Source organism: Streptopelia decaocto, assembly GCF_964273445.1.
Source record: "Streptopelia decaocto genome assembly, chromosome: 6".
Taxonomy (NCBI): Eukaryota; Metazoa; Chordata; class Aves; order Columbiformes; family Columbidae; genus Streptopelia; species Streptopelia decaocto.
The window spans coordinates 41,488,980-41,512,797 of NC_138660.1; the positions used below are offsets into that span (position 1 = coordinate 41,488,980).

General features: G+C 38.1%; 1 protein-coding gene across 1 annotated transcript in view; it reads left to right on the forward strand.

Moving 5' to 3' along the window:
* Positions 1-21,409: 21,409 nt before the first annotated feature.
* COL5A2 (collagen type V alpha 2 chain) overlaps positions 21,410-23,818 on the forward strand; it is a gene marked incomplete at its 5' end in the record, with an annotated part of 53,712 nt that continues 51,303 nt past the window's right edge. The window contains 2 exons of the mRNA XM_082055982.1: positions 21,410-21,532; positions 23,151-23,183. Coding sequence (XP_081912108.1) covers positions 21,410-21,532; positions 23,151-23,183 — 156 coding nt within the window. The remainder of the gene's footprint in view (positions 21,533-23,150; positions 23,184-23,818) is intronic.

Consider the following 23,818-nt stretch of genomic DNA (forward strand, 5'->3'; position numbering starts at 1 on the left):
AACTGCTGGAGAGGGTCCAGCGTAGGGCAACGAAGATGATGAAGGGAGTGGAGCACCTCCCTTATGAAGAAAGGCTGAGGGAGCTGGGTCTCTTTAGTTTGGAGAAGAGGAGACTAAGGGGGGACCTTATTAATGTTTATAAATATATAAAGGGTGAGTACCATGAGGATGGAGCCAGGCTCTTCTCGGTGGCAAAAAATGATAGGACAAGGGGTAATGGGATCAAGCTGGAACACAAGAGGTTCCACTTAAATTTGAGAAGAAACTTCTCAGTAAGGTTGACAGAGCACTGGAACAGGCTGCCCAGGGAAGTTGTGGAGTCTCCTTCTCTGGAGACATTCAAAACCCGCCTGGACATATTCCTGTGTGACCTCACCTAGGTGTTCCTGCTCCAGCAGGGGGATTGGACTGGATGATCTTTTGAGGTCCCTTCCAATCCCAAACATACTGTGATACTGTGATACTGTGATGTCCATTTTTTTAGCTCTTAAGAATGTACAATAAATGTCTGTTAAGTATACTAAGCTCAACCTGGCACATTTCCAGACTGAACTATTTGAAATACATAAAAAATTCCGTGCATATATATATATCCATCAAAAATTCAGAATAAATGAAATCCCAGAGAGATTGTGTCTGTTTTCCATTTATTGTATATCCTATCCAGCACAGAGCAGGATATTATAAAATAATGTAGTGCATAAGTCGTAAACGAAAATGTTGTGGGCGATTTTAATTAACGGAAACAAAAAGGGAAAGTAGTATTTCAGACTGTGGCTCACATTCCTTGAAGTCATGAACTCCTGAACGTGCAAAGAAACTGAATCCTCACCTGAGGACAATCAGAGCAGCAATGTTTGGTGTAAAGTGGTGATGAACTGCTACTCCAAAGGATTAAGTTCCTCAAAAAGATTTTGCAGCTTTTTATACCCTGTCCATGTTTATATCTTTTGATAAACAGTTAAATAATGTGCTATGTCAGTAATTTAGATTTATCCGTGTTCGTTTTGCCAACAGACATTATTATTTTCGAGTATTCAGAAGTTCATTTTTTGGCTCAGAATATATTTATAAATGTGAGGTGTTACCTGGTTTAGTTTAAAACAGGAGGAAAAGGAATCTTGTGTTACTTTATGCTGTTTGCCATTAAAGGCAGTTATCTAAAATACTAAAATGACTTTTAAAAAGCAATTGAGAGAAAACTTCCTGGCAGATAATAGATCTCGAGTAGTGTCTTTGTTAAGTGCGTGTCTCATTCAGCTGCTTCAGGTTTTCAAACCATTCAGCAGTGGACAGGAGTGCTCTGGAGTCGAGTCTCCAGTTCCCTGAAGCAGCATTGTCACTGTCTCCCGGGGGCTGACCGCAGTCCTCAGGATGAAGTGACAGAACCCGTGGCCTGGCTGTGATTAGCAGGTAGCGCCAGTAGATAGTAAGTAGCAGCAGGAAGTATGTCTACTCACCGAAAGAGAGATAACACTTAAAAGGCAGTGCTGCTAGTAAGCTGTAAATAGGAGAGGCTGGAAGATAAATTCCTGTAGCACCATTTTGATTTTTGCTGTGCATTTAAGAACTTTGAAGTTGTTCTGGCATGCGATGACTGGATTTGTTGTTGGTAGATATCTCAGCAATGTATTCATTATGCTTTGCAACAGACATGAAGATTGCAAATAAATTGAAATAGACTATTTAAAAATCTGCTATGTGCTGCAGTCCGTGGAGATTTGAGGAATGTGTGGAATTTTTAAGCACTCACCACCTGTTTGCAGTACAAAAAGGCTGATAGATGCTGCTTCCTTTTTGACCCTAAGTTACGGGTTAATTCTGAGGAAGGATTTCTCTAATGTGGAAGTTGCTTCTGTCTCAGGGTAAGCATTTTTCAAAGTGATATTTCAGCCTCCTTCATACAAAAAACAAACAAACAAACAAAAAAAAGTGTTGCTTGCTGTAGTCAGCTTCTTAAATTTTACTCTAAATGTTTTGGTGATGAGAGGACAGTTTCGTTAGATGTATTTATTATACTTAGTCACGAGACAACTGAAGCAATCTAAACCTATAGGCAGAGCAAGGAAAATGGAGGATAAAAATGGTGTTAATAGTTTGGTTTCTTAACCATCACCTCCTGGCAATGTGCCATTACAAGGAATTATCTTTTAAAAAGAAGATGCAAGACTGAGCAGCAGTAATGCTCCACAGAGGCATCCTTTCATATATGTTGGTATGAACAGCTGATGTAGAAGCAGAAAATGGATCATGTGCTAAAACTTAAGGTTGCAAAACTTAGACTAATGGTTTCCTTAGGTAGAGAGCTTTGATATTTGCTAAACCATAATTACTTGCCTGGATGTTTTGAAGTGTTCACCATGAGAAGCTGCTGTATGAGTGGGTGGATCTGCCAGGAAACTACCACTTAGAACCTAGAAAAATGAGCTCCTATGATATAAAAATAGATATAAAACGTGGCACAGAAGCTCTTTTGTCTCTTGAGGTTGACAGGCTTTCTGTGATGATGGAAATTCATGTGAAAGTGCTTATTGGAGGTATTGATGCGAGGTTTCACTGAAGGAAAATTAAACAATAGCTGCAGAGTGGCTTTTGAACCAGGGGGGATTTGGGAGCCAAAAATACATCTGCAATAATTGAAATCTCCTCATGCTGTAAATTGAGCTAATCTTACCTTAAACAAACACAATCATGCTATTTTAAACAAAGCTTAGTTACTTCTAAAAAATACTTTGTTAGAAGATTCAGTTTTAGTTTTAAAGCTTTCAGAACAGATCTCATGAAGCATGAGAGAATAATTGAAGAATAATTAAACGAGATTTTAAGGTTTGGTTTGGAAATGGACTTGTCTGTTTTTTCAGCACGGGTAACAGTAGAGCGATTTAGAGGACAATATGTGGCTTTGTTTTGTATTGGAAAAGTCATTAGTTATCTGTCTCTCATTCTTGTCGAGTTTCTTTTGGACTGCTTTGTGAGATCTGAAGTCTCTGATGGGTCTTAGTAACCACAGGACGACATCTTGGTTTCTGGATTTTTTTAAAAATAGATTTCTGTGTACCCAGTGTTTCAGAGTTTTATTAACTCACACTTTAGAGATGAAGATATCCCGCAAAGCCAATGGTGACAGATAGTCTAATAAATGTAACTTTTCTTGAAAATAACCAGTTTGTATATATGGAGGCTTTTACATACTGAAGTGGCAACAACAAAAGTAAAAAAAAAGGGATCAGTCTAATGAAGTCATTAAAGAACAGTTAATTCATGCAGCCTAGTGAGCTGACTGCTGAGAGGGCAGTGTGCTGTAGTGCGGGCTCAACGTCCCGCTGGCTCTGTGCTCTTCAGGCTTTGTGGGAGGATCTGGGGAGGCAGAACATTCTACAGCCCTGAAAATCCCCTCCTCTGCTGCTCTCTTTGGACTCATCAGGAGATGACAATTTATCATATAGGACTTTGCTAGCTGCTGTGAATTAAGCTCAAGTTAGTTATCCTGTAGTGTCCCGTGTGCTGAGAAATGCATAGAAATCACAAGTTATGAAAATGCAGAGGAGTATCATTGATGGCTTTTTTCTAACATCCTGTAAAGTCCCTCAGTTTCTAATCTTAGAGGATGTTTTCTCACAGTCCAATGTGATTTAATGAAGTTTTGCTTCCCTCTGTTATTATCTGAGGTGAAATCTCTGGTGCTGAGTTAAAATAATTTCCCCCTTTGTGGAGACCAGAAAGTTCCCACATGTTGAAAGGAGTATTATAATATAGATACATCAAAGACTGTGCTATATGCATTAAGTTCAGGATGAAGCAGCGGTTTCAGAACATGGAGTAAACCTTGCTCAGTTCTATGTATGGTAATAAATATATAGGACATACACACTGAATGCAAAAATTTGGGAGAGTCAAACCTAAATGGTCGCTCTGAATGAAGAGGGACTTTCAACACTATGAAGAAGGCAGTAAGATGGTAATGTGCAAGCCATGGGTTTCACCCCAGAGCTTTTCTTCAGTATTTAAATAGTATTTTTTCCAAAGTATTTAAGTGAAGTACTTATTCCATAGCACAACTACAGCCCCCTATAAAATTATATAGTTTGGACTAAAAATAAATAAATCATGTTGGCCAAATATATATAGCTATATATAATAATAATTTCTGTTGCATCAAGATTATTTTTTAGATTCTTGTATTTGGAGCCGAAAGTGACAGACTGTGTATTCTCTGGCTCTCCCTTTGTATATCACACTTCATTCATTCTCACCACTTTACCCTTGAGTCCAGTATTCTGTGTTAGACCAAACTATGTTTTTATTGATTACATCATTATTAAAAAACTTAGTGTGCCTCATTCTTTTAGCTTCTCAAGAACTGTTAAGGTGCCTTTTAGTTCTTTTGACGGTTTTGCATCTATGTAATTGGAAAATGCAGCCTTGCAGACACAGGTGAGGTTCTTGTGGACATTAGGTTCTCATCTGTGCTTCTTGATAATGTCAGTGGGGTCTGGTATGTCTTGTGACGTCTAATGTCTTGTCTTTTAGCATGTTGGAAGTCTTGGAAGCTCCACATTTGCTTAATATTTAACAGAGATGTATGTTGAAAAGTATCATCTCTGTTATCCACTGTTCCATTCCTGCTGTGACATAATCTTTATTATTCCTTTTGTGCCTCAGTGAAAGCATTGAAGCTCAACAGTGATTTCTGTACCTCAGAATTTGAAAATTGTTACTTTATATCAATATTCATATGTACCAGAAATCTTGTCCTAGTGTTACATTTGTTACTTGAAGGCTGACTATAATTTGGTTATTGCATCATATTGGTCAGGGGTCTGGAGCTGACCCCATTCAAACTTAGCAGCTTGTGGAGCCTCTTACAGAGGATGAGAGGATTCCAATTAATTTCAGGGAGATTTAGTGGATGTTCTTCAGTGGTATTTAGCTGGATCTGGGAAAAAGGCTGCATCTGTAATGGTGGTCAGGCTGTGGTGTGGTGGTGTTTGTTTTCTTCTCTCACGTACACACACCAGTGCTTTTACAAATAACTTTATTGACCTGTTTAAGAGTCCTGGAACTGCTGCTAACCCGAGTACTATGAGGTGCAGATGCCCAGGTCTCACACAAGAGTGATCCGCCTCTTGCTCCTGCCTTCTGTCGTTTTTTGTAACTTGTTTATTTGCTCTAATTGCATGTAATGAAGATAGCTTCCAATAGGGCAAACATGTCAGCAAACTAAGAAATTATAAAGAGCTGCAATTATTTTTGAGGCAAATAGCTTCGTTTGTTCAGAATCCAATCAGTATGCTTGGTTTTAATTACATATTTAATATAGTTTCTTTAAAAATGAGCAATGTGTGGCCTACTAACATAATAATTAAGAAGAGATTAGGTCAATATCATTAACTGAAATATCATTTGAATAGGATCTTGAAATTTAATTACAGAATACTCTATAGTCATTGTGGAGAACCTGGTTTCTATGGATATTTTTAATAGTGTACAGAGCTGATCTATATCAAACCAAGGCTTTTAACCCATGTGGCAGGTTGTACAGTAGAATCAATAAACACCAGTGTCTAAGATGATTTTACAGTTTAATAATTTCAGTTTGATCCTTTGTAACCATCTCTATGAAATAGTATATTTTTTAATATGTAGAGATTCTATATTTTCCTGATGAACAAATACGAACTAATGAGTGGAGGTATTTCTGGGTCTTGTATTCAACTTTGAAGAATACTAAGTTTTTTAACTAGTTTCCATGGCCAGATACTCAGCAGCTACAGAAGATTATTTTTTAGATTTGACTTTTCATATTTATTTATTATTGGTCCTTTATTAGTGTCATAACTGTATCTCAATCGGTGATCACCTTTCTGATTCGACAAAGTACAAGCAATCTCAGAGCTATGTGCTTTTGTAAGTTGTTATATCTGAATTATGGACTGTACTGAGTGTAAACTACGCTGCTCTGCTTAACATCAAGAGTGTAAGGGGCCCTGAAACAACAAGGTTGTTTATATTCTTCCAGTGTTGATGTCCAAGGAATGCCTCCTAGTGAGGTTTGCTTCTGAACTCAATTTATAGCTTTCTGCTTGTTAAGATGTTGTAGCCAAACATGCGGAATGGTGCTGTGTGGGTCAGCCCTGAAACGATATAACTTATATTGGTCTTCTAATACATTGAAAGGATATTTTGCATCCCCAGACCTTGATGATACAGGTCTATTGAATCACTGTCTTCTGAATAATACCAGATAATTTCAGAAAATGAAGGTATATGTTGTAGTGCCCAAGGAGTAATCTTTCTTTTGGCATAATATGTTTTTAGCACTAAGACATACTGCTGATGTTAAAGAAAGACACATTTTCACCTCATATATTTGCTCCTGGTAGAAGAAAATTAAATTGGAAAAAACTGCAGAATATACTACATAGTAGTTTTAAATTACTAGATTTCTAAATTGATGAGTATTGTATTAAAATCCAATAATAGCAATTTCTATGTAGATAGCAGTTTAGCAGCTGTGCACAGTGGGGTGCATTTCATCTTGGAAGTAAACTTCTCCCCATTTGTCCTGCAGTAGATCAACAGGGAAGATTCACCCTGTACCCCAAAGTAAATGCAGATTTATAGCAGTTTCTTATGTTCACACTTACTGGTACAGAATTGTACAGGAGCCTACCCCCTACCAGAAGTCACAGAACTTAATGCTCTGTTGATTTCTCATTTACCCCAAAAAGAAGCATCAGTCTTCAAGTTTCTAAAAATTGCCTTCTTTGGGGGGGTTCCCAGATACTTAAAGGATCTGAGTATATATAAAAATTCTCTAGATAATATTAATATAAGGTATCTAATATTATATCTATATTAACATATAGATATATATTTATCTATATAAAGCTATTACCTAGATTTAGGTGGTGTAACCTTTGTATATTCTCATGTTTTATGTATGAGAGTAACTTCAGTAACTCACAGCATCTGATACAAATTTAATCTGTCACATTGACAGTGTGTAATTTATGTTTCCTTTTCAGTGCATTCCACAACAGTAAAAAAAAAAAAACCAACAAAACACCCCATCAACCAGAAATAAACCCCATCAAAAAGTCTCCTGTCAAGTAATGAGCAAATTCCTTGTTGAGAAAGGATTTGTGGTCCAAATATAGGAGGAAATTTGAATACCCCAAAGTTTCTAGCACAAGAAGAACAGAGACCTGGTCGATGTGAAGTGAATTGTGTGAGTGTGCAAAGGAAAGCCTGATTTAAATTTAATGAAGTTAAAAATGGTTTTGTGATTGTTAAATTAGAAGCATCTATACTATAATGTTAAATTCTGGGTTGGATCCGGAACTGAGTAATAAGAAGATCATTGTAATATTTACTTTTTACACAGGTGATAAAAAAAAAATCTGTTAATTTTCATTAGTTACAGTTAGCAATATGCATTAAGCTGTCCTAGGTAATCATCAGTTCTTGATCAAAGCACTTAAATGTTTTCGGGAAGGATAAAGCTGAACTAATATTTTCTGAAATGTATCTGAATGCTGTTTGTTAATTTGGGCTTTGTTTCAGCAGTACTGAAATCTGTGACAGCTCATCAATTCAATAAATCTTTATTTATTTTCCTTTTAGGACCTAACCTTTTCCATCTATCCCAAATAGCTATTTTTCCTGTGTTATTTTCAGTTTCTAAAAGGTCTTATCCTTGGTTTACAACTATTCATAAAATTTATATGCATATTTGTACATATATGACAGAGGTGATGGGTGTTATGATCCCGCATCAGTGAAGTCATTGCAGTTGTGCCACTGAGATCCACAGAAGCAGGCTGGGATATGACCTTGCATAGTGACTTGTTTCTGGTAGAAATCAGTGGACTGCTGGGATACTATCACTTTCTCTGTCAGTCGGATCCCAAAATGCCTGCTCTCTTTTCCAGTGTTAGCGCAAGAATGACTTTTCCCCCAATTTTTCCAGGTCACTTCTGGAATTGTATCTTGTTAGTTGATGCAGAAGTGTTTCCTGCCAGCTTTAAAACTGCTGGAAACGGGGAGGCCTTTTATGGAAATGCTGACACAACCTTATCTATAGCATAGCAGTGTAAACCATCTGTTTCCAATAAGGTGGTTATTATCTTTTTTGTCAAACTCATCACTATGAAAATATTTTGCTCTCTTCTTCAATGTCTGTGATGTACAGGAGTGCAGTTGCTGACACGATAAGAATGAGTTTTATGGAGGATAGTTTTCCCTTGTGATACCAGACAGTTAATATATCAGTTTATGCATATTTCACTGCCAGAGGCAAAAAGTTATATTTCGTTTTATATTCTCTCAGTTCATCAGTTTTAGTAGTTCTTCAGAGATAAAACACGGAGGACCAGACTTAGACATGCATCTCATTCTGCAGCTTTTAAAATGGCTATGCACCCACTTCTTTAAAAATGGCTATGCACCCACTTCTTTAAAAAATGGCTCAGCAGCCGAGTGTGCTGAAGAGCTATTGTAACAGTGAGAGTGGTGATGGTGATCCACTAACTTCGGTGCAACTGGACTTCTTCACACAAGCTAAGAGTGATGTTCTGTGTAATTAGTCTGTGAAAATTTGTCTTTCTCTTTTGCTCATTTAATGCAATGTCATGAGTGATGGTCACAATCATGACAACAGGTAGATGTTAGCACACCATAAGTCTTGGAGGGTTCTGCTTTAACCCTTGAATAAGGCCCTAGTGAATAACAGTGAAGAAGAATTAATTCATAGTGTGCTGCCAACTCAGTGCTGAAAGCCTGCAGAAGGTATGAAGAAAGTCTTGTGGGTGGTCTAGGATAAAAAATTAAATACCATCTCTGGTATATGTTGCAATATTACTGACAGTTTGAACTCTCACATAAATTTTTGAAAACAGCCAGGCAGCATAACAGTCTACCTAGGAGATGTACATTGGTGTGTTAACAGTTCACTTTTAGATTACTGTTTTATTTAAGAAAGAAGTTACATTATACTTTAAGACAGTTAAAAATCTGCTCTTGAGGACTGGCCCTTCATGGAGTATTTGGAAGGTCTGGGCACAGCACAGATACATGATAATTCTGCCTGGCGTGATCCAGAGCTTGGGCTCACTGCATGCATGGGACAGAGTCGGGCGTGTTGTTCATATCTTGCCTCTGTGCCTGTGCAGCTCAGTCGTGTGGCTTATCCATGTCAGCACTGCTGTTGCACACTCATCCCTGAGGGTGCTCTGTCTGTCTCAAAAAAGCACTAATGTGCATCTTGAATATCTAAAATAATCACTCCTTATTTCCTGTAGTGCATTTTATTTTCAAAAAAAATATTTAATGTTATCAAGCCATTAATGAATTTGATTCTATGTATGAGCCTACTAACCTGGCAGGAGTAATGATATTTTAAAAGTAATATAGCAATGACATATTTGGCCTCATTTGCATGAAAGATTGTTGGGAGTAGCTGCATTAGCACAGACCATTGGTGGGGAAGGACACTGGAAATATTACATTTCTTCACTAGTGTGAATAAATATAGCAATAGGACACTCTGTTCTGGAATTATCACAAACCTCTGGTTTATTTTGTGGATAGATGCCAGCTATTTCTAATCCTCTGGGAACTTCATAGAACAGAATGATAGATGTAAAAAACAGATGCTGATTGAGGGACTGAAAGTCAAAATCTTTAGCCCGCATGAACTGGAGAAGATCCAGTTTACTGACAGCTACTGATTTTTCAGAGCTCTGACTCTTTGAATCAGCTGAGAATGCAACACCATATGTCCAGCCTTTTTCTTCAGGTGTAAGAAATATGAGTACTTTTGCTGATGCTCTTGATAATCATGATGAAGTGCAACATCCCAAACTCATTAAATGGATTTCAGTAGGCAAAACATATTAATTTGAACCTAGACTCCGGTCTTATTTAACAAACAAATGTGAGTTGTGACTTGGTCAATAAAGCCACCTCTCAAGGGACTTGAACATAAACATAATATAAAGCCTAATTGTAAATCAGGATGCTGTATGTTGTTTATACAGATTTCTGAGTGCAATGAAAGTCTGAGTATTTACACCAGCAGTGGGACATTGTCACCTTAGAGTCTGCATATACCCAGAATTGTTCTCTGGAAGTTATCTCAAGTCTAATATCTAAGTTGCATCCCATAGACATGGATTCTTCTCTCAAACTCATGGAGACTTCTGTTACAAAAGAGAAAATAAACAACGTTGCTGTATGTTATGCGCTTATGTGCACCTGATTGCAGCTCCTAACTCTGCTGTGAGAGTTAACTGCTGTCAGTATTTGTAGAGCTTTGCTTTGGAAAAAAATATTCTTGTAACTTGGGTGCTTGGGCTTTTAAAGGCTCATATCAAAGAAACAATAGTAGGATAAAATGAAAAAGATCTGAAAAATGATGAAATATTTTTGAAAGGAGGAACTAAGCGAAATAGAAAGTAGGTTAAGCTCAAAGCAAACAGTAGCTGGAGGTGATGGTGGCTGGTTTGTTTTAAACTACTCATCCCTACTTGAATTTAAATTCACTCAAAACCTTTTTAGTATGGACTCTTTGCCTGACAAAAGTTCATAGTGCTTCATCCCTGAAGTATGGAAGGATATCCAAAGAATAAGAGCAGGACGATCTGCAGGAAAGCCTTTCATTTCCTCTGTCCCAGAAACCATAATCCTGCAGGAGAGCAAAGTAATGGATGGTATGTGTCTCTTGAAAGAACATTTATCAACATTATGCAACTAAGTGACAGGGTGGATAGAATTTCTTCTTTGCTGGCTGTTTGTTTGTTTGTTTCTTTAACATTTGGTGTCTTTTTAAATGCTCTTTTTAAATATGTATGGACCAAGAAGTGGGACATTACCCAAGCCAAGTTAAAAATGAAATAGAAATAAAAATATTTACTTTATTCAAATGCAGAATGCAGCAACAGAGAGTGTCCAGATAGGCAAAGATACCTCTAATTCTTCTTTCATACTGGATTTTTCTTACCATGCCTTATTAACATTAATGCCTTACTAACATTAACAATCTTAATTTTAGGATTTCCCACTGTTGCATAAAGGCAAATAAGAACCTGGGTTTTGTTTAGACTACCTTCTTGAATTTAACAAAGTTATACAACACCCTGAAAAATGAAGTAAGGATATTCTTCCCCTGTTGTAGCTCTATCCTTTTTCTAGTAGGAATTAAATGAAAGTGTGCTGGTCTGCAAATATGAGAGTCTACTTGAAAGCGTCTCGGGATTTGTAGTATGTAACCACCAGCTTGTGCCTGAGAGGAAGCTGCTTTATAAATATCTGGGTTTTCCTTAGCCAGCCAGGATGAACTGAGGTGACTTTGGAGAGGCCTCATGATGTAGTCTTGATGAAAAAGTTAGAATTGGGTCAGATAATGAAAACATTTTTCTTCAGCTCGATTTGGATGTCTGTTCCTTACAAGTCTTTTTTTGGTAAAAAGATCTCTCTAGCAAACCCCAATGTTTGCTTGACTGAAATAGGTAATTTCAAACATCCTGAAAATGACGAGTTTTCAAGTAGATGTATCTAATAAAAGAACCTTCCTTGATATTTCAGTAATTCAATGCTTTACAACAACAAAAAAATTGTAGAAACACTCGTGACCAGTGCTAATCATCTTTTATATTCAGTCTCAAGGCTTTTCTCGTTCCTAATCTTTATTGAAATGAACTGAGCTCTGCTCACTTGTTACTTACTGACATTGTTATTTTTAGGCACTGAAAGAAGGAAACTGCTCATTGCTCCTATATCTGTAAGTAATAAATAAGTTTAACTTGTGTAGAAGTTAAACTTTCTTTTGGACATGAAATGCACCTAAATCACCATCTCTTCCTCACGCACAGGCACATGATTGACTTTAGATTACGCTTAAAACTAGGCTGCTCCTCTATAACCTTCATCCCTGATGCTGTGCAGAAAACAGCTAGGATGCCCTGAAGACTGCCAGCGCCTGTTCCATGTCATCTTGAAAACAGAAGTTGCTGACTGGGCTGTCTGAAATGTGGCAAAGGTAATGGCAGCAAAAAAGAAACAGAGGCTTTGTTGCTGGAATTTTTACAGACTTGCTTGCATAGCAGTCCTCTTTTTTAATTTCTCAGAGGCCCAGAGTTTTAGCAAATGAATAGCTTTGCTTTACAAACAGCATATTATGAGCATAGCTTTCCAGCGATACCTTCCTACTCCACCCAAACATGGGGTAGTTTTTGCTTCCGTTTGAAATGCTGAGCCTGTTGGAATGCACAGATTTTTAATTATGGAATTGAATCTTCTTACTAATTACAAATCTTTATTTTTAGTTGGAAAAGAGGGTGATATTAGCCAGCAAGGATGCATTTAGGGTATTACATGAGTCCACTTTGCAAACCACAATGTAGAAAAGCTTTGTGGAAAAGGCAATGTGTAATGATAGGTTTCTATTGAACTTTGATGTGTATTGCTTCAAAGAATGAGGATGTTTAGAAACAGCCTGTTTCTCTTAGATGTAATAAGAAAAGACATCCATACGCATTTTTTCTGACTTCAAAGGAGCTAAATCCTAGAAAACAAGGAAAGCAAACCAGTTCTTCTGCAGTGCATGGTTATTTTATCAGTTAGACTTTGAGTATTATAGCATATGTGAAACTAGAACAGTGAAACTTGTAAGAGTTTGGATAGATGGGTGCAGAGAAGATCAGACTGCAGTTAGGGGCTATATATTTAAGAATTTTTCCCTTTGCCATTGAATTGGTTAAATCTGATTGTCTTCTACAATGAGATAATTGGCTTGGTGAATATGGGAAGAGGAGTGGATGCTGTTTACCTGTAGTTCAGTAAGACTTTTGACACTATCTCCCGTAGCATCCATGGGCATATTGGGGAATTATTCAGTCCCGTATTCAGGTGAATGAAAACCTGGTGGGGCTGTTGAGTTCAAAGAGTAACAGTTGTCAGTTCAAAGTCCAGCTGGTGGTGAGATAATGATGACATTCCTCAAGGGTCAGTGCTGGGACCAACAGGAAGTGGTTGTTTCAGAACCTGACTGACACAGTGCAATGTTACCTTACACGGCTTATTGCTTGGGCACTTGGTTTCTGGCTGGCTGGACAACCAAGGTGGCTTCTTGCGAATCACCGATAGGTTTCTTACAAGAATCCAAATGAACTGTGAGTGGAAACCATGTCTCACTGATGCTGGCAAAGGAAGCGGCTGAGAGAATTTTCTTCACAGCCAAAATGCATTGTTTTTTACTGATGCACAGCAGTCCAAGACTGGATTTTGGAAAGACCAAAATCAAACATTCATGGATTCCAGAACAGTGAGCCAAAGTAGACAGTAGAAGAATATTACATTTTCATTGTAATCTTGCTATTCTAGACTTAGGTTTAAATATATCAGGCACAGTTCCTCAAGTCCTGATAAGGTTTGCTTTAATTTGTAGTAGCCAGAGGTTGGGCGGAATTCTCACCCTTGGGCTGTGTTTGCTTCCAGAAAGAAGCCTCTTACATTTTGGGAAATGTGTTAATTGCAGTTTTAATTCAGTTTTAATGTTAAAGACAATGCCTATATTGCTGAACTTGTGAGCGTTCAGTAGTGCTGAACCCTGGCCCTGTTCTGCCTCCGCTGACTGAAATGGTCCTGCAGCACGTTCTCTTTGTAAGCTCTCCACCAAAAGAATCTACTGCTTCTGTGGGACCAGCCTGTCTTCAAGCAAATGAAAGTGATTCTGCTTAAAAAGCCATCCCAGAGTCAAGAATGTGCTCTAACACTTTGCTTAGAAAAGTGAATGATCTCTGTTGCATCAAACCTCTTTTGAAATAATAAAACATAATAATTTGCCATGATAAACACTCTTTTAAGGCTTTTTCTGCCCCGAGTCAGAAAGAAAACTGTAGTGCAGGTGGCTATAGCTGAACTGGCTTCCCTGTAACTACCTTGAATGGCAAAGTCCAGGCAGGGCATTTGTGGCATTGCGGGCTGCAGCAGAGACAAGGCACCCCACTGCGGACTTGAGCTTTTGACTTACTGGCTCCAGCTGCTGCAGTCTGTGACAGTATTTTCTCAGGCGTGCCTTGAATGCCTCCCCATTACAATCTGTGTGCAGCCTTGGACATTTGGAAGTAATTTTATTTCCTGCTTCAGGCTTGATTACTGTCATCTGAGAGTATTTGTGTAAGCAGTGCTGGCGGATCAGGCTTCCTTCACCCTATGCTGCTGCAGGCACCAAGCAATGTGTCCAGCCATCCTACCTGTTAACCAATGTAAAAACATGCTGACATCCAACTTTGTTCATGGGCTAACTGGTGAATTAGCTTAACTAAGTGTTTTTGAAGTATGCAAATCCAAGACTTTTCCTAACTCTGTATGTTCAAAAAATTTGGAGGGGCACAATTATCTTAGTGACCTGGTCTCTCACAAGCTCTCTGCCAAACTGGGTTGAAATCAGCCACTGGGATCATCAAATGGGCTTGGGGACACCAATGTCACAGTGCAGCCAGTAGTACCACATCAGCCTCATTTCCATAGGAAACCAGTGGGGAAATGCAAACTGAAATGTTCATCGGGACCTTCAGCTGTCGTAAACAACACAGAGCCACAGACATTGAGAAAGTCATACTATTTTAGACCAATGAATACCTATGCTGGTTATTCTTTGAGACAGTCGTGTAATGAATAAATCCTCTGCGTGATACTCTTCTGCGTGTCTTTCCTTGCTTATTCTCTTGGCCATGCAGGGGGACTTAAACTGAATTTGAAGCTGCTGAGAGAACATTCATCTTCTGTAACCCTTGGTGCATTAACATTGCATTACAGATCTTATTAGTGGTCAGTGTTTTCAAGAGAGTGCTGAGTGATTTGGATTTAAGCATGTGGTTGTACTGTAGGTATTATCTAAAGTTTACCAAGATATGTGATGTATCCTGAATGGAAATGTCTGAATGCAAATTTGATTTCATTTTGACAATCCATTATTTAATACTAAGTGAATTGTGAATCAGGTCAGTCTTTTATTGTTCATCCTCATGCATGTAACTGTAAAGTACTAAAGTAAACCCTGTGTGTTAATCATTATTAACAAGAATTGTTTTTGTGCAACAAATGCAAAATAGGTTTTGTATTTATCAGCACTCCTGCAAAGTGTCTGATTTTCAGAATAATTGGTATTTTCATTGTAATTTGCATAGTATGGTAATTTGGATAATATTTTATTTATTACCACTCAAAAAAAAGTTATCGGAAGATAAACAAAACATACTACATGATTCTGATCGGAGTAAATGAGATTTTTTCCCCATTGATTTAATTGGAACTGGATCAAGCCCTCCATTATTGTTGCAGCAGGCTGACAATCAAACATTATTAACACCAAGTTCCTCTTGTCCCTCTCTTGGCAGTCCATACACATGCACAACAGTACAGCTGCAAAGGGGTTGTTAGCACATATCATCTTTCACTTTGATTTACTTCTGCACCTCTGCCTTGTGAATCAGCAGGATTAAATTCTGTAATTCATGACCTGAAACTCAGCTTTTCATATTACAGATATTTTTAAAACATAAAAACCACTGTATCTATGTCATCTTATATTTCCTTACACTTTTAATAAACTAGCATCAGGATGACAAAGGATGAGAAGCAACCTGCACGAGCCGTTTTGTTTCCAACCCTTTTTCATTGAATAACTATACCTCTGTGGTTCTAGTCTTTTTATGTTAAGTAACGCAAAGGCATTGGGGTTTGGTTACAGTTTGCATCAAGAAGTCTCTCTCAGCATAAGCAAGCATAAAACTGGCATACTATGCTTTCAAAACAGGCATCATCTTTTCTGCCTTTGGTAGACTGTGTTCTGTGCTGCTGTAGGTCTCTCAGCCTTTAGGCTCCTTTAATTATCGCATTGGTAGGACTAGTAAAAATGCAATGAAATGGAGCTACTTTGCTGTCAAATCCTTTTCTTTCCTTTACCATTTAATCTGTGAACTGAAGCTGTAGATGTCTGCAGAAAACCTACATATCTGCAAGTTTTGCCCAGGCCATTTTTTCCTGAGTAGGGTGTTGAGAGCTGTATTCCTTCCATCATATACCTGCCATTTGAGTGGTGGTTGACTGCTTTCGTATTATATTGTCTATAAGCAGGGTCAGGTAAGAGGAGAGTATATTTTTGGGGCTTTGAGGACACATCTGCAAGGAGAAATAAGGCCTTAAGATGTCAGATTCAGCAAGCCTCTCTGTTTGTAGATGTGGAGCTTTCTGGTCTTTCTTTTTGTCCCTGTTCTTATCTATTTATTTTAAAATATTTATACTTCAGACAATTTGTTCCCTCATCCCATCCCTCCTGCTTAATTTTTTCTTTTTACGGTGTCATTTTCTTTCTTTCATTGTATTCTAGCTTCTTCCACGCCCAGGCCTTATATTCATTGTTCACATGCAAGATGTGAAACAGGAATCAATAAAAGCGATAAGGGTACAATAATATGGAGTAACTTTAAACAGAAAACCAAGCAGCAGTGAATTTCCAGGTGTTGTTTTCAAAATTACGTATATATGGTGGTACAAGATTGAAATGGTTTCATATGCTATCTTTTAAAACACTTGCCTTGTTTGCTTGTTGAGAGACGTTTCCTTGAGAGGAAAACAAGCTCAGCATAAAATGCCCAAAGCAGGGTGTGCCTTGCACACCTTTACTGTGTGTAAACTTCTTTTAGCACTTGCTGGTGATGACTGACAGGCTTTGACAGCCATCTAGTGGCTATGATGGGGTTCCCCTCCCAGTGATTAGTCCAATTTCAGTGTTGTCACAAAACTGGACCTGTGCGTGACTGCACATGTTGGGATTCTTACTTCCTAACTGTTGATGCATAGACTTCAAGTATGATGATTTAGTTTGCTAGCTATAACTGGCTATTTGACTTCTGATCAAGCAGTTCTTTAAAGAAGAACTGATGCTCCAACAGATCAATATATAGCAGAAAAATAATTGCATTGTACTTACTGTGCTTTTCATTGAAATCCTCTTTCATGAAGGTCCTTTGTGCAGCTCATGAATGAGTCCTTAAAAACATCATAGGGTGTTTCTTCTACCTTGCCTTTTATATTTGCAGACTGCTTTGAAACTAAGTTTCAATGTCTTCAATGGATTCGCAACCCTGTAGATTCGCTAGTCAGGTCCAATACCCATTAGATTTGTACTTTTTGTAGGTGAGAAAGGAATTAGTTAATAGGGTAGCAGATTGTTTTGCCCCATTGAGAATTTCCAAAGCTGCTTCTGAAGCCATTCAGCACCATGTGTTACAACTGCAAAGGTAGGAAGAATGTGTGACATAAGGAGTTTGTAACTTGGTCTTTGTAAATAAAAAAACTTGCAGATTTGCAAACCAGGGAGGAAATGGTAGAACAATTTCCTTTGCTGCCTTTCCTGGTCTGGATGTAGATGGATAACATGCCAGCAGTTGAGGCCTGAGAGTAAAATGTCAAAATGCTCTTGTAGGATGAATTGGCTTTGGAATAGCTGCAATTTTTAGGTAGCACAGTGTAATACAGTCACAGCAGAAAGGAAACCTAGAAGCACCAAACGTAATCAAAAGATTTAAAATTAAAAAAATACGTTTTCAAGGAGTATTGTGGGATATGGTGGTGTTTTTTTTTGTTTGGTTGGGGATTTTGTTTGTTTTGTTTTTATAAGCATATCTGCAATCCAGTAGGAAAACAGACTTCTTAGTACACTTCCAGAGGTTGGTATGCGTTTTTTCCCCTGTCTTTGCCCCTTTCTCAGCTGCTGAGTGGGACCCAGGCAGGGGCTGGTCACCATCTGGCTCAGCTCTGATTTGCCCAAGCAATTGCTAAGTGGTTTATTTGAAGTTATGACAGAATGCTGACTTTGGGCTCAGTAACTTAGAAATTTCATTTATGCAAACTGCTGCTCTCCTGAACGGCACAATGAGTTCTGTGGGTGATACATTAAGGAAGATATAGACCATATGCCAGACATCTGGGGGGAAAAGGCTAAATATGTCAGACAGCGCGTTATGTCATGCACACTAGGGAGAAGCAAGAAAAGTGCTTTCCAAAATACAATCTGCAGTTTGGAAAATGATTCTCACAATGTCATAAATGGACTGTACAGCACACTTGGTTGGTGTCTTTACTTCACACTGAAAACATTTCCTCCTGAGCTTCTGCAGCACCCCTTTGAATGGTTTTGTCAGTTGATGTGATAAAGCAATTGCAGAGAGGAGCTGACCTGGTATGAATTTGGATTTTGGTTTCTGCTAGAAAGCTGCAGAAGTTAGTGGTGGCAGGCAACAGTTAATGACACATCTGCTCCATTTCTCTGAGCTTTGACACTGATGGAGTAAGTGGACTCGAGTTAAGGCATGAAGCTGAAATCCCAAATCTGTTCGTATTTATTCATTTGTGATTTTCTGTTTACATCTGGTTTAAATTAGGACAGAAATGCATAGAACAGTGAAACCGTCCTTGTACTTAGAGCTGTTAATTTTTATGCTAACAACAGGTTATCTTAAAAAAATAATGGTCGTGATCTTTTACTAGTGGATGTGTCCTATATCTATAATTGCCCCTATTCCTAGTCTTGTAGTAGTTAAAAATCTGGTTTGGTTTGGTTTGGTTTGTTTTTTGCGTTTTCAGATGATGATTTTAACTGGATTCTTTGTGACCCGTTGTGTAGGGGCAGCCTGGGGACACTTTGTTGATTCTGCAGATGTTTGTGTTCATTTAGAGGACGAAAACTTCATTGGGCCAAAGCGAAAAAAAATTTATTACTGATAGGTCATTCTGTAAAAGGTTGGATAACTAAAGAAAAGTTTCCACTTGATTTTTTAAATTCTCTTTCAGATATATTTTGTTCTTAGGGAGGGATACTGAGATATACTGACTTCATTAATTAAATAAAAAGTCCAGGTATTTGGAGTATTTGCCTACAAAGTAGAAAAAGAACAAAGGCATAGACTTAAGTATGGCTAGAACAGTACCTAAACAGATGTTTTGGCCCCTTAAATGCTGCCATCAGTCAAATGGGGAATTTTTTGAAATTTCTAAGTTATTAATTCAACCCAGAGAATTTTTTCCACCTTAGTGACAGTAGATTGCTTGAAGAGGAGAGAGCAAAATCTCTGCTGAGTAGATTTCTAAATAATTAGTAAGAAATTAGTTCTAAGTAGATTTTCAATAATTAGTAAGAAATTTATTTTAAATTGGAATTCAAGGAAAAGAGAGAAAAGGGATAATATTAAGACAAGAAAGAAAATAAACCTTCTGTGAACAGGGTGAATTAGGTTAAAAATGACATATGAAACTTCAATAAGATAGAATGACCTCCGTAGAAATGTGTGAATATGTATGCAGAGAGGACTTGTGCATACAGTCAGTCAATGCTCTTCCCATTTAAATGGCCACGTGGGATAGTCTTTCATAGAGAGTTACAATACTTGAGATGTATTTCATGTGTAGTTAATACATATCCATAGCAATAACTTATGCATGTGCTGGGGTAATCATGTAGGGTCCTGACCAGCTGGAGTATTAAAACTGAGCCAAATGAGCAGTTTGAGGATCCTCTCCACTCTGCTGGAGACACTGCTGCCAGGACCCTTGCAGGGGAGACTGCTGGGGCCACTGGACAGTGCCTGACAGTCATCTTTAGAAGTTTGAATTCTTCCATGTTGGTTTTACCTTACACCTAGACCCCAATAAATGAGATTTTTTTTTTTCTTATCAATAAACACTGCCATGTCTGCTCAACACTGCCATAAGTCTGGCTGTGTAAGGTACCTGCAGCAGGGAGCAGGTAGCCTATGCTGTTTCGTGCAGAAGTCTTGAAGGTTCCTGTCCCCAGTAAGACATCCCCAACGCCCTGCGCACAACAGTTCAAAAGAGCAGACACATGGCAGGAGTTCCTCAACACAGAGTTAGTACCCCACTGATCAGAAGGGCTTCCAGAGACTCGGGAGGCAATGTTCATTTGATACTGTGGTTGGTTTGTGCACTCCATGTTGATTCTATTTTACTTCTTTCTGGTCAAGAAATAAGGTGGTAAAAGAAGAAAGACATTTAAGATGGCTGACATTTAAAAGTCCTCAATATCACATTCAGCTATGCTAGGGGACTGTTTTCTTTGTGTATGGGATGCTGCTTACCTCCAGATGTGATATTTCTTTGTCCAGACCTATTCCTCCTTTGATTTCACAGTTGGAAAATGTAGTGTTTGTTCTCTCTCCTATCTAGGAGAAGATGTTGAAGAAATAGCCTGCACTCAGAATGGCCAGGTGTACCTGAACAGGGATATCTGGAAGCCCTCAGCATGCCAAATCTGCGTCTGTGACAACGGAGCGATTCTTTGCGATGAAATCCAGTGTCAAGATGTGCTGGAGTGTGAGAACCCACAGGTGCCTCCAGGAGAGTGCTGTCCTGTGTGTCCGCACACAACACGCGATTTTGACCCCGCCATTGGTAAGATTGCTTTCCAGTTCGCTTTTTTTAAAAGAGGGACAGCCCAAAGAATTAGGAACTTCAGGATGCTGAAATTTCTAATAGTGTTTCCATGGTGGAAGTTTAAATCTGAAGAGAGCAGATACTTGATAGTTATCTTGTGTCTTGGGCTGCAGCTGAGCTGGCTCTGAGAATGGTATTCTTCTGACTATGAGTCTGATATAAGCCCAAAGGGCTTTATAACTAAAAGGTTGATCTGAATTCCATCCTGATATTTCAAGGAGGTTGAATTCTGGCTTCTTCTTGTGGTTCCTCTGGAACTGAAAGATAAATATATTACGATAAATATATGTAATAAACATATTAAGAGAAATATAGATTTACTGTATAAATATATATCTAATAAAATAAGTGCATGGTTTAACAGAATGCTCAATTTGAGGCCCCTCCAATAGATAAATAAATGTAAACATTATATGTAAACAGTAAATGTAAACAGTATAAAGTGTTTCCTCAAAGTGGAAACATGGACGCATGATCCTTTTGTGAGACAAAAAAAAAAGCTAGCATGAAGTATAATTAACTCCCTGTTTGCATACTTTCTATGGTATACCTTAAAGATTGTGTCTTTTCCAGTCTATTTATTCTTCCTGGAAGGACTTAGGTGAAGCAATCCCCCTTCAATTTTCCTAAAAGAAAATCTCTTTAACTTGCAATTAGTATTCATTAATACTGTCTGTTGCATTTTTTGAACTGCATTCCATATATAATAATTAAAGCAATTTCTTCAGGAGTCATAATTGCTGTTAATTAGCTTAATATAGAACAAAGTAGTGATGAAGAGCCTGTAGTAGGGACTTGTGTAATGTTTCCTCAAACCCAAACAAGGTAGAACGCACGTTCCTTGGAACTTCCCCAGCTCCCTGTAGGTGATACATCGTCTTCTGCGCATCCAGGGATGGGGATGGCTCTAGCTGTAACACCTGCACTCAGCTCTTACCATGATCTGTCTCTCAGAGCAAAAACATTAATTTTTCTCTCTTTTCTTCTTTTGTCCTTTTTAATAGGTAGAGGAAGAAAGGTAAGATTCCCTTTACATTTTTAAAAAATGTATTACGACTGTTAAAAGAGTCTATAACATCTCCTCGGAGCACTTCACAGAAATGAAAAATACTGAATACTTTCCTCTTGGTCTTCCTCAGTGGCTAGGGAGATTGCAGTCCACATGGAAAAAATGCTGAGATGCAGGCAAGAATCCTCATCTTAATATAGAGAAACCCCTGCCTGAAAATCCCTGCTGTCTTCGTTAAAGGAATTCCAGTTTGAGTGGTTTGGTTGTGCCAAACTACTCTCCAGCAGTGCCACAAAATGAGGAAAGGGACCACTGGGTCATTAGAAGCCAAACTGTTAAAACTTTCAGCTTGGTTTTTGATGAGACTTGGCTGCTCAGCTGCTGAAATTGTTAAAACTTTGTTCGGGAGGCACGTCTGTATTACGGTGCAAGGCATTAGTGCATGGTGTCCAGCTGTCCTTGTGCTAGCTTTGACCTACCTAGTTGAGGTATCAACCCCAAGACAACTGTGTCACTGCTGCGCAGGTGTAACACATGGCTGGGATGTGGGCTTTGCAGCCTGTCGTGCCTACAGGTTCAGGTGTACTTAGGGGAGCCTAAGAGATACCTTTGCTAGGCAAGCTTACCCCGAAACCGCTCTGCCTTCTAGCTGGTACCTTACAGCATCAGTGTAATGAGCTTCTATGCAAAGTTATACTTACAAATTCAAGTTTTTAAAAATGTTTTATGTTGCTCTTTGTTTCCAAGGGTTCTTTGAGGTGATGTGTACCTGCACAGAGCCACACTTCTGTGGGCAGCATCACTCACAGTATGCAATTAAACCAAGAGAAGATCTGTTCTTACAGGAGAAATTAAAATGCTTCTGATAAATGGTTTTCGAAGATAGTAAGCAGCTACAAGAAATAATTGAAATAATTTTTAGGTGATGAAGTATTATACACTGACTAAAACAGCATAACTCTATATGCAGAGGTAGTTTATGGCAATAAATGGGCTGTAACCAGCCTAGTATTACTTGATAAACAAAGCAGAAAATTTTTTATATTTACAAAGTCCTCCTTTTCATCCTTAATAAAACAGATATGACAAACAGGTCTAAACCTCATTATTTTATGTAACACTTAATCATTGTCAACAGATTCAGCTCGAAGAAGGCAAATGCTGTGTCCCTCACTCTGAAGCTATGCAAAATCATTTCGTGTTCTGTCCATACACTGCGGATGGACATGAAGGTTTCTTTAAGTCCATAGGTTTAACGATATGAAATTTAATTTAATACCTTGAAGAAATGGAATCTGAATGCTGCTCTGGGCTCTACATTTCATATGAATCAAATAATCTAATAACAGAACTACAACATGTTTTCTAGTACTTGAATATCGTGGTAATTTTTTAGTTTGACTCTTCTGTATTGTGCACTGTATTGTGCAGTTAGTCTGTTAATTTATAGCCTTGATTTAATCAGTGTCCATAGTCATTAAAAATACTATGAATTATCTATCTCTGGTACTTTAATATAGCCTCAGTTATAACCTTAGAGAAGTCTTAGCATTGGTGAAACTGATACAGTTAATTGTATTTTAATTTGTTTTCTGCCATCTGATGTTTTTGTGTCTTTTTCCTACAGGGACAAAAAGGAGAACCTGGAATAGTGCCACCTGTGAGTCTGATTTTTTCTTCATTTGTCAGCACACCCTAGAAAAGTACATTTAAGTGCTCTAAAGCAGAATTGCAGTAATTAAGGAAATACAACAAAAATGGGAATGAATGTAATTAATTACACATTTTCACGCATGTAACATTAGAATTTCCTGTCAATTGCATTTTGGTAAAATAGCTTATTGAGTTAAATTGTCATAATCTTTTTTTGTTATAGGTAGAATTTTGTGAAGGTATAATGGTAAATTAGTGTTTAGTAAGTGTAGAGACACTTGAGAAAACTGGTGAAATAAATTGTCACTTTCCATCTTTATGATCCTTTTCTCACATGACGACAAACAAATCAATAAGTTGAGATTCAATCATCGTAATTCATTTATTTAATTTGTCTTTTTTAGAATAACAATGATACTTCTAAGATTTTGCTTATGTTGCTTATAAGACTCCAAACTGGAAAGAGATAACCAGTGATATCTATTCCTCCTCCTCTCCCTGTTCCCCCCTCTCCTGCCCCGCCCCTCCATTCCCACCCCCCCTCCACTTCCACCCCTACCCCCCCCAAAAAAAAAAAAGCCTTGCAGTTTGCCTGGCACTTTAATTTTCTCTCTTGATATTTACTTTTCAATACCTAATTTT